Here is a 12,643-nt window from a genome sequence, read left to right as displayed (position 1 = left end):
TTTGTTTTGTTAAAGCATCTTTGAGCATTTGGAAAAGCACTATATAAATCCGATGTATTATTATTATTATTATTATTATTATTATTATTATTATTATTATTATTATTATTATTATTATTGTATTTCACTGCTTTTCTAGTACAAATCCATAAAAAAAGTCTGTAATGCCATCAAACAGAGACCTCTAGGCCAAAGAGCCCCGCTTGATACTGCATTTAGTTTTCTCAGTATAATAAGTTACTAAACTCCAACTCAGACCAAAATGGAAAATGTGAACAAGTGCAATACCAAGCGGGACTATTTTGCCTAGAGGTAGCTGTTGACGAAATTACAGATCCTACCTTTAAAATAGGTATACCTCCCAGCCCTGGCTCAAATACTTGTTAGAATCAAAGTGAGGCAACAGTCACCTTATCGTGTGCATGGGGAATGTAAACACTGGTGTCGGGACAAACTGGTGAAACCGGTTTGACCAGTACTGAGAGCAGCAGCATGCTACCCTAGTAACGCTGGGCCGCGATACACACGCAATGAAGAAGAATACTAGATATATTAATGTGTGTTTCAAAATACCACAGGCATGTTCTAATAGAAAAAAAACATAGAAGACAATATGTAGTTTTGGGATAGAAATACATCTCAGGTGATAATGGTAGCAGTGATTGTAGCCAGGGTTAGGTAATACTCACAATAAAGAGAATAGAACCCACACACTCATATGCTCCAGAATAAACGTTTAATTTATAACGTTTCGTCAGGTCCATGAGGAGTAGACACTGGAAACACGGTCAATGAAAAGTTTATTCTGGAGTATATGAGAATGCGGGTTCTATTATCTTAACTAAACATTAAATACACCTTAATTTCTCACACTAAAATATTCCCAAGTCTGAACATATTTTCACTGGCACAGTGCCTAACTTCGGACGAAGAATTCGGCACCATGGACAGGTCTGCTCAAACTCATTTATTTTTGGATGACATGACAAACAAATGCAATGACAAAAACAAAGGATGCAATTGTGTCATGAAAATACAGATTAAGAAAGCTCTATACATTACGATATAAACTAAATACAAATGGTGAAAAATACTGTTATGTCTATCTATAGAAACGAAGAGCTATTGATTCGCTCTCCCTCATTTCGGGTTTACAGGTTTATTTTCAAATCATTCCACCTCTATTTGCAATCCATACTTCCACATTTGGAAACACCAACTGCACTCAGCCTGGGATAATAAATCCCAAATATGTTTCTTTGCTGTAAGTGTGATGTTTTTTGCATTTAGTTGTGATACATTTTGGACCTCATCCGTCAGGACTTCCAATTCGCGATCAGAGAATCAAAGCTTTGTTTTCTGTCTGCCATTGTCCTAGGACATGCATAATGTTGCATGGGCAGTATTTGTACTATTTTACCATATCAGGAGCAAATTGCACTCAGATGCTCCACGAGCCAACTGCACTGCCAGATATCCGGAGCAAATTGCACTCAGCTGCAACACCGTATGGGCGTATTTACTTTGCGCTAGTATATCATTTGGGCAGTATCTTTAGTGAATAGGTCCTTAAGACGGAGCACATAGCGGGCACAAATCACACGCAGTTAAGGGTGCCATTATCGGCCGCAATCAATTCTTTGTGAATTTGCCCCAATGTCTGTATGCTTAACACATTGGGTGCCACGCCCCTTTGCCCAGATAACCCCTTGAGTGCCAGCGCTTTAGTCAATGGGAGGTTGGGGATATTTGCGAACGCTTAAACTATATCTCAAATTATGGCTATGGGTCTAAAACACCCCTCGCTTATCAATGACTTGCAGTCAACATGTACGAAACGGATAGTTTTTTTCATTGGTAAATTTCCGTTTTATACCGTTTTGAATAAGAGTTTTCATTTCAGAGAAATTCCGCGATAATAGCCCTTTAGTGGAATACACAAAACACGTTGTAATTTTTCGGCTGATTTATGAATAGTTTTCAAATAAACGCTAGCTTATCGATAGTATATGTGTATTTATGCACGCTAGAGAAGCGGGCTGAAAAATCTATTATCCATGACCTGGTCAGCGCTAACGTCATACACACACAGACACGTTGTGATCACTATGAAAAAAAACATCCGATTAACCCAATACTGGTAAAATAGAGTCCTTACCTCACATCAGATGTTCTGCAAAAAGATTAATCCAATTCCTGATCGCCATTCCAAATATCGATCACGTTTATTGATCCAATGTTATACTCCGAAACAGATAATCAACGCTTCTTCCAGTCCCCTCAGTCAATGCAATAGTATCCAGATGCATGCCCCAGAAGAAAAACGTGGATGGAGTTATTTTTTCGATGCACTTTTTCACCCAATCCAATCCAATGATGTGCATTACCATCCGGGAGACGATAGGGGGCGGTATTTGCCCTTTTCGAGCTCAGAGCCATTCCCAATGATAACATCAGGCTGGATGGATGAAAAATGTATGGATATCGCTAATAAAAGAAATAACGATTAAATAATGAGAAAACTCGTCATTGGCACTCAGCGCATGGCGAGTTAGGACGAGAAATCTCGTCGTTGGCACTCAAAGTGTTAAGAGCTACCTTTGCTTCCTGTACTGCCCATCTTGGGTTCCATTTCCTCCCTCTAGTTGGATTTGGGACCAAATTACTAACTACTGTATCTTTGCTCCCCGATAGCAATAACTCTGTTCTCACCTTCACAGACTTAAAACTCCTCTGTTAGGCGTGTTACTGGTAGCTGGAGAATGCCTTTCCCATATAATCCCACATTACTAATACACTGAGGAACTCCTAATCATTTCCTAATTAACCAACCTCTCAAGCTTTTCTACTTTTGATATAGGCACTTCATATATTGACAATGGCCATATCAACAAGGGAATAAACCAAACTGCAAACATCATAACTTCAACTTGCCAGGAAGCCCTGCCTTCTCTATCCTTCCTATCCCCTCTATAACATCTTGCTCTATCTGTTCACCATCATTCAACTCCTCATTATACCACCAGGCACTAAGGCTGTCCCCGAACCCTGTTTTTGGGATTCGAACTTCGTCAAAGTTTAAATTTTTTTTATACTTTTTTTTTTTTTACTATCCTCAAACTAAATCCTCAATTTGAATAAAGTGATTAATCTGATTAAATTAGTCTTTTTTTTTATTCAATAAACCTTCCAGCCCCAGACCCAGCCCAGGGAGAAGCCCTAGCCCAACTAAATCAATTAAATCAACTTTCTTTAATGAATATAACTAATCAGTTTATTTTAATACTATAATATTAGTGTAGCCTAATCTTTATCAGCAACTGTGAAGAAAACCCCCATTGGTTTAAACGGAATACATTTTTTTTTTATTAAAAATAAAAAATTCAAATGTTGATTTTAGAATTCGAATGCCAGCCTAACGAACGAAGGTTCGAACGTTCGAACGTTTGGGCTCAGCCCTACCAGGCACCTACACAAACTTTTCACTGGCTTGTCCCTTATAGATGGAATTTTCTCCTCATCTATGTAAAACATTCTCTCTACTACCTTCCCTCTGGTCAATGAAATGCTTCTCGACATACTAGGTTTAATCTTCATGCTAGCCCGCTTCAGATTATCATTAAACTTGGTAACCTTTTTGTACAAGGCACTGTCCTGGTCACTAAAGGCATGTCATCCATGTACGCCCTAGTGGTTGGTGGGAGGCACAGCCCGCCCTGCCGTCTTTCCCCACCTACCACCCATTCTGAGGCTCTAATAATTACTTCAATCACCATTGTGAATGCTAGTGGGGAAATAGTATACCATAATGCCTATCTCTAGTCTCTTCCATGCGGTTGTAAAATCTGCAGTACTAAAACACATTAAAATATCTTGGAAGTATGCTTTCATCAAGTTTACAATCACCCCTGGCACTCTAAAGAAATTAAACACAATCCAAATAAGGCTATGCGGTACCGAAAGCCCCTGTAAATAATCTGCCCTTTATTCATTTGCTTAGATTTTTTGTACACTTGATCTCAAGAAGGTGCTGAATGAGCTCAGTGGCAATCACGGACAGTTTTTCACGTCTCGTCAATGTTAGCATGGTGTTATTCACCATCAAAGATGAAAAATAATTAAAATAATATTAATTTATATTCTCCTTTGGTTCATTACAATACGGAGATATGCAAATCAGTACCTTATTCACGTCAGCAATACTGTCAAACCAGAACGGCTTAGTTGAGTGAGGGAAGATCTCGTGAACTCGAGACTAGACTGATGAGTCAATATGATAATTAACGACACAGACCACATTGATATAATCCTCCATTGCTAGGAAACAATGCTAAACACTGGAAATGGCCATTTATAATGCATGGGACCTTTTAGAGGTTAAACAATTAATATATAGTTTGCTAGCCTCTGTGCCACTAAACTAAAGAAAATCCTACCTTCAACATTCAGGGGGAATATGATCTGGAACTGGCTTAACATTGAGGACTCCTTGGGAATTAGAACTCCTCCTGCTCTACACAAAGTTCTTTAGTATAACCTGTTTATCGACTCATAGTCTTGTCCGTTTCATGGTCTGTAACCGTGTGATCTGCCTGTGAGTCATCTTTCACCCCTGTTCTGGCAGACTTCATGGGCATTTTTCCTGTATTTGTCGTAGCTTCTTTTGGGCCCAACATAACGGTTTACAGTCTGCTCCTCCTCTGTAATGGGGTCAGGGTTTCCGTTAGAAAAAATTGTTGCCGGTCTCCGTTTCCTGCAAGATTTCAATCTACCGGACAAATGGGATCAATTCCGGTCAGAGTTTATTGAGCTTAAAAACAATTGATAGGCAGGCTATATAAAGAATGACATCATCAAGGCATGTAGATTTATAATATTTTAACTTAAAACTAGGCTACTTTTGCGTATACAGTCATTATATTCCAAATTAAATAAGTCCAGAGACTCCGTGCTGCTGCTGACTTTAAATCAAATAGGTGTCTCTGGGCAGTCGGCCCGACATTAAATACAGCAGTGTGTTATAATCACATTTTTATGAGCTAACGAATTCCGTTATATTGGACATTTGTATTAATTATATCAAGCGAATCATTTGGCAGAGAGAGACGGCAACATTATCGTGAAATATAAACGTTGCGTGATGACTATTATATCTCCACCTCCCAGTCCCAACGAAGAACACTCCAATAGTATGCAACTGCAGAGCCGCAGAGCCAGCGGCGCTCTCAAGTCCGGTCTGGGGACCGCTCAGCAGCGCCACCCACCCAACAGCTGAATTGCCAATGGCTGAATTGGAGTATTGCACTGTGCGCGCACAACTGTCAGCTCTGCGGCTCTGCAGTTGCATGCTTCTCGCAAATCTAGCTCCCGCTGCCAAACCAAATGAATCTCGACATCGCTTCACCAATAGTCATTATCAGAACACTACACACATATCATAATAGAACACACATCGTTGTCATTATTAGACCTGCTTGGTGAAGCAACAATGAAACAAATTGTGCTTAGAGGGAATTATTTTCACGGACATTATGACCGGAGAGATTTAAATATGTCGGACTTCAACAGATTTTGCCGGTCAAAAACCGGTAATTACCGGACAACGGAAACCCTGAATGGGGTGCTAACCCATGCCAGGTAGGGATGCCCCGATCACGTTTTTTGCCACCGATACCGATTACCGATCGTCTTGAGCCATATCGGCCGATACCGATCGTTTTTGATTAACCCTTTCTCTGCCACGCTTATATCCATCAATGTTTGATCACTGCCAGCTCTATTTGTCTATGGAGATGTTCACCTACTTTGCAGGGCTATAACTTTTTAAATTGTATTGCTAAATTGACATTACTATGGCCCATTCAACATCGATTAGCTATTGTTCAGGGTGTAGGAACGTTTTACTTTTTCATTCACACTTTCATACTAAAATACCGTCCAGAGTATAAATATGTTTTTATCGTTTTCTGCAGTAATTCATAGAACGTGAGTTATAGCCATTTATGCATATATTAGATCATCAAATGCAGTTTGATAGCGATTGACGCCCGGTTTTAAAAATGTCAATAGTACAAGGTCCTAAACGTCATGACTCATCATCTGCTGGTGCCCGGAGTGGGGGGGGGGGGGGGGGGTTTATAAGTCCGTGGCCAACGTTAAATCATTTATGTAGTATGGGTGATGTATAGATCAGAGCAGTTGGTATGGATAATAATAATCAAACACGCTGAAACTCACCGCAGCTTCCTCGTAGCGATGGGGGGTGCTACTGGAGCAAAAAGATCGTTATTATGGGATGTCGATCTAGTTGGTCCAGTTCCAGGTTGTATAATACTAATATACGTCCAATCATGTTGTTTTTATCGAGTTATGGCAACGGATCCATGTCCAGTGTGTCGAGATGGAGTCCTGAACCATTGGAGAGTTGAGAGGAGATCTACAGCACCCGTCAAGTCTCCGTGGGTGAAATATGATTGCCATGACAGAAATTTGAAATATTGATCTCAAAGATGCTGTAAGACGTCATTGGCAGATTACGCATGGCGGAGAATGACGTCTTAACACGTCATTGGCGATTAAAGGGTTAAAAAGACAAATTAAAAATTATTTTATATAATCTTTTTTTTTTTATATAAAATATATATATTATATAATTAGACTTGTACCTGTATTATATGCGAGACATCGCCACCACGCAACAAGTCAAAATGCTCGCTATCTGCAAACAGCTCCACTGTCTGTGTGTACTTGAGTAGCCTCCAGCTACGGCCAGGATTCTCCGGCGCTGCAGCTGGACCTTAGTATTGGTATAAATCACATTCAGCAAGCCCTCAGCTCGAATACGCATCGAATCAATGTTATAAGACATTGATATCAGGAGCTATCTGTAGCTCCTGCTAGCCGGCTAGATAACGTTAAGACAACGCCTCAGTGAACTATTTAGTCTAGAGCTAACGTGAGCTAACGTGAGCCAACGAGTCAACGGAGGTAACTTATCATGCACTCGACTATTGCTGGAGCATTTGTTGATATCAGCAGCTATCAGTAGCTAGCCAGCTAGATAATGTTAGACAATGCCTCATGTAGTCACTGGGTCATTTAGTTTAAACAGTAACGTTAGGTAGGTAGCCAACGTTAGCTCACGTCGCATGCACTACTAGAGCAGATTGCGAGGCTCTTGTTTACATGAGTGCGGGAGGGGCTGGGGAGGAGGAGGCGCCGTACACTGCAGGCAGCTGTGTGTCTGAGAGAGAAGTCAGCAGTGACTGTGAGATCTCCGCTAAGAATTGGATCATGTTTTTCGATCGGTTTTGACAATCGGCGAAAATAAAGCATTATCACCAATCATCGATCGCATATTTATACTGATTATCGGCCGATAACGATCGGTGGCCGATCGATCGGGGCATCCCTAATGCCAGCCCTTCCTATCAGCTGTCTTTCCAATCAGTCACATGGACTTTCCCTAGTTGTCAGCTGCTCTATTCAAAGCAATCACTAGTTAGGCTAGATCTGAATTCATAATAAAGATAATTGTGCCCTAATGATAAGGATGCACATGCAATGACAAAACCCAATCCCCTTGTCACACATCTATGCTACTCAGCTTATCAGAGAAGAGGGAAGAGAGGAGGGTGGTGAGCCAATACCTAGGAAGACCACCCTCAAGAGCCAGACCAGGCTTCACTCTGCCCAAGACCCATAGTATACTGTGTATTTCTCCAGACCACTTGGCAGAGCCCGAGGTGTGGCCAGCAAGAGCAACCCCTCCCCGTAGCCCCAATCAAACCCACACAACAAAAATGTTTTACAAAATGCATTAGCAAGCAGGGCTCTCTTGCAATGCAGCAGTTTGTCTACTTGTTAAAATCAAGTAAACCGAGACCCTTAAACCTTTTATTCTGCAACCCCAATACCTGAAATGTCCAAGTAAGCCAATGTTAGCAAGTGCAAACCTAGCTAAAACAGCCAACATTAGACCATTTTGTTAGACAATTTTGTGTCTCATTTGTCTTGGACTACTGAATATACACTGTGCTTTAGGGCTGCAACTAATGATTATTTTGGTAGTCGACTAATCTGTCGATTATTTTTTCGATTAGTATAACGATTATTTCTGTCACACCCTCCATCTCTGCTTCCTGTGGGCGCGGCTCCTTTTCCGGGCTCTTAGCAGACTTCTTAGCTTAACATAACAGACCGAAGTTTGGGGGAACTAATGTGATAACTGGGGTTGCAACAAAAGTGCAACTAGGGCTAAAAACACAATGAAATAAAATAATAATAATAATAATAATAAATAATATATCCTTCTTAGCAGACTTCTTAGCTTAACATCCCAGGGAACTAATGGGATAACTGGGGATGTTGTTTGCTCCTGACAAGAGTCTCAAAGTCTGGGGTGATGGTAGACAAAGCAACTCTGAGGTCATGCTCAATGTCCAATCTGTTCCTCTGCTTTGTCTTCAGCTGGACCAGAGCTGAGAAGCCACTTTCACAAAGATAGGTAGTGCAAAAAATAAAAAGTATATAAAAAAAAATAAAAAATTGACGCATCGACGCAAAAATTCGGCGTCGACAAGTTTTTATGATCGACGTCGTCGATTATGTCTACTAATCACTGCAGCCCTTCTGTACTTAGTGCTTATTTTACAAGTAGGTCTGCACTTTATGCATTGCTTTTATTCTGTCAATGTACATTTTATGCCTATGTTAATCTTATGCAATTTGCTGTGAAGCACTTTGAGCTGCAATAAAATAAAATAAAATAATTATTGCTATAATAAATAAAGTTATTACGGTATATGGTTCTTAGCATGAGCTCTACAGTTATTTTTGACCCCCCCCGCCAGCAGCTCTCTAGGGTCACTCACAGCTCCAGGATGAGGATGACCTCTGCCTTGTTCTCGTACACCTCGTGCAGTGTGATGACGTTGGGGTGCTGGATCTCCTTCAGGATGTTGACCTCGCGCTCGATGTCGTCTCGTGCCACACCACGCCGGCTCGACCTGCTGCGCCGCTTCTTGATGAACTTGCCGGCGAACTGCGCCCCCGTCCCCCTGTGGCGGCATTTACGCACCACGGCAAACTGACCGCTGTGGAGAGAGGTGAGGGAGAGGAGGAGAGGAAAGAAAGGGAGAAGAGAGGAAAGAAAATGAGGAGAGGAGAAGAGAGGAAAGAAAGGGAGAAGAGAGGAAATAAAAGGAGGAGAGGAGAGGAGAAGAAGTTGGGGTTACAAATAATATACAGTATAGAGCCAGATGATAGAGATAGAACTTCACACCGAAGGAGTTCAGTATATGATAAGATATAATTATGCTCATAGTTGTACGACTGTCAAATAGGCCAAACCACACTACAGATACACAATTCGTCTTCTTCTGCAACTACTGTGTATTCTTATGCATCGACTGGGGAGTGGACTGCAATATCTTCTTCGTACACATTGTGTAACAACATGCCAGAAATTAAAGCATACTGTAGCTACTTGATTTTCTGCCTTTTTCAGACACATAGTAGGCAGTTTTCTTTAATAAGCTGTGCTTAGTGTTGTGTCTCACCAGGCCATTTCAGGCTAGAGGCTTAGTGTTGTGTCTCACCAGACCATTTCAGGAAAGAGTACGAATGAGCCCTAAAACAGAGCTCTGCAGCTCCCAGACTGATAAGGAAAGAGTACGAATGAGCCCTAAAACAGAGCTCTGCAGCTCCCAGACTGATAAGGAAAGAGTACGAATTAGCCCTAAAACAGAGCTCTGCAGCTCCCAGACTGATAAGGAAAGAGTATGAATTAGCCCTAAAACAGAGCTCTGCAGCTCCCAGACTGATAAGGAAAGAGTATGAATTAGCCCTAAAACAGAGCTCTGCAGCTCCCAGACTGATAAGGAAAGAGTATGAATTAGCCCTAAAACAGAGCTCTGCAGCTCCCAGACTGAGAGGAAAGAGTACGAATGAGCCCTAAAAACAGAGCTCTGCAGCTCCCAGACTGATAAGAGGAAAGACAAACAAGGCTGCAGTTCCCTGGAGTTCTTTTCAATTTGATAGGAAGTGAAAGACAAATTTGACCTTAAACTTGTTTGACTTTTAGTACTGATGAGGAAGCGCAACTCATTTCCCTTTCTCGTTGAGACACACCATCTGTCCACTTCTGGACATGAGTGACCCCTGTGACTCAGGCTAATTGAGATGTCCTTGATCAGCAACACCCATGTTGTAATACAGACCTGTTTGGCAGATATACCCTGCAACACAAAGTTACAAACATAATTTAAACATTTAAACATTAAACTTGCCCAGTGCCCAAAACCTCATACTGCATCTTTTAAGCTAACAAGGATAATGCTATATCAGAAACAGGAACATTTACATTTAGTCATTTAGCTGACGCTTTTATCCAAAGCGACTTACAAGTTCTGTACGACAAGTCATCAGGAAGGAAGGGTACAACTCTATCAGCTGAGTAACAATGTTCATCAAAGTGTTGCGTGTTACAGTGTAGGTTAGTTTATTAGGACAAGTGCATGACAGTAAGGTTAGTTAGGCTTACAGTTATTTTTTTTATTTTTTATTTCAGATAATGGTTGAAGAAGTGCGTCTTAAGTTGACGGCGGAAGATTGGACGGGTTTCGGCTGCTGTCCTAACTGGGGTGGGTAGTTCATTCCACCATTGTGGGACAAGGACTGAGAATAGGCGGCATCTCTTTGATGACCCTCCCGGGGCTTGGATAGGAGTAGGTCTGAGGCGGCCAGAAGTGCCAACCACAAGATTAGTCGGGTTAACTCGCCAATGCGTTGAGTGCCAAGACCCGAGAAAACCAGAGAAAACTCGGGTTTTAATCGTTATTTCTTTTATTAGCAATATCAATTCATTTTCATCCATCCAGCCTGACGTTATCATTGGGAATGGGTCTGAGCTCGAAAAGGGCAAATACCGCCGCTTATCGTCTCCCGGATGGTATTGCACATCATTGGATTGGATTGGGTGGGACTGTGCATCCGAAAAAAACTCTGCTCCCGGGGTTTCCCTTCTCGGGCAAGCAGAGAGTGCAGTACCGGCCAGATCCTGCTAGGTGGCAGTATCACCCACCCTTTGAAACCCTGTTCCAAACTGTGTGTCACATCTAAACCCATCCGGGCGGAGAATTCATTACCAGGCAAGTCTAGCTGTTCACCCGATCACATTGGAACGCGTCCATGGCCCCTCGATGCATGTCGAGGACCCGATGGACACCAATACTGGAAATCGCGATCAGACAATTGGAATATTCTTTTTGGAATACCCCCGATCAAAGGTAAGGACTATCTGACATCAATTCCACCTTGATCCTACAATGATTTCATATCCAATCCAGTCGATCAACGTATGTAGTATTCAAAACGAATGCCATTGATGACGATCAGAGCATCAAACAACTACCCCCCCCCCCCCCCTTTGATGCATTCATGATGAAACATAATACCCATTATATACCTTTGATTTGGAAACAGTAGCATGTCCAGGCGAGCAACACGAACGCATTTAGCAAAATTCATATTGCTCCATAGCGCCGTTTTCAGGAATTAGCCAGGATCACTCTGAAACTACACAATATTCACGACGGGATAACACACGAACGTATACATGAAAAGATTTATTATTTTTCACATGTTGAACTGTCTGTTGTTACTGTCAAATGAGCCATAGTATTGTCTCCATAGCTATAATATAGAATATAGATATAGCCCTGCAAAACACCACGACGCACAGTGAAAATGCCTATATAAAGCGTGCCGCATTTACTACAGGATAAAGATAATAGCTGGCAGAGAAAGAGTTAAGAGCTAATGTTGCCATTTTCAAAGGATCAGTAAAGGAACTATACTGTCGAACGAAACTGTCTTGTTTCATTGAAATTTGCACAGCAGTGGTTCGTTTATACTTATTTAGTAAACATTAGCCTAAGAGCAATTAGTTTAATGAATGAATAAGAACAAATCTCAGGCAAATAGCAGGAAGAGCGCCCCGCCAAACCAACCCACACACCTGCCTATCATCTAACACTCAAACTTTTTTATACCAGACCCCATTTTATTTAGGATTTTTTTTGGCGACCCCACACTTAACACAATGGCCGCCAACAACGAGTCAACTCGTTATAGCCTGCCAATCGTTGGACGCCAACAACGAGTGTACTTGTTATTATGATCGTTATTTATTTTATTCGCTATTTCCATTCATAATTCATCCTGCTGTGCTGTGGAAATGTGTGGCACTCTGTCTGAGATCGCAACAGTCCAATACCGCCGCCTGGTGGTATGCGGCCGATGTTGCACTTACTTTCTGAAGGAAGTTTGACTCTGTGCGTCATTGAATGTCTTCCGGGCGGAGTTATCTTGTAATGTGGATCAAAATACACACTCGATTGCATTGAATCGCCTTCGGGACGCAAGAATCATTATGCTTTTGGGGGTTATGGCGTGGGTCAAATGGACATACGATCTAGCAGATGACAATCAAATAATTGGAATATTCTTTTTGCAGTATCATCGGCCACAGGTAAGAGCAATCTAACGTTAATTTCAGCTTGATTGTCCATTGCCAATAGTACAACATATGCTGTTGTACTAACGAATGCCGTTATTGACAATCAATTAATCATAAACGACC

At 41.5% G+C, this 12,643-nt stretch overlaps 1 protein-coding gene across 1 annotated transcript in view; it reads right to left on the bottom strand.

Moving 5' to 3' along the window:
* Positions 1–12,643, bottom strand: part of dapk1 (death-associated protein kinase 1) — a 297,329-nt gene that overhangs the window by 207,117 nt on the left and 77,569 nt on the right. Inside the window, exon 3 of the mRNA XM_084338233.1 lies at positions 8,874–9,095. Within this exon, the coding sequence (XP_084194359.1) occupies positions 8,874–9,095 (222 nt within the window). The remainder of the gene's footprint in view (positions 1–8,873; positions 9,096–12,643) is intronic.

Source organism: Notolepis coatsorum (assembly GCF_963971535.1).
Source record: "Notolepis coatsorum genome assembly, chromosome: 2".
Lineage (NCBI taxonomy): Eukaryota > Metazoa > Chordata > Actinopteri > Aulopiformes > Paralepididae > Notolepis > Notolepis coatsorum.
Note: the sequence above shows the minus strand (reverse complement) of the source record. Positions and strands in the feature narration are given on the sequence as shown.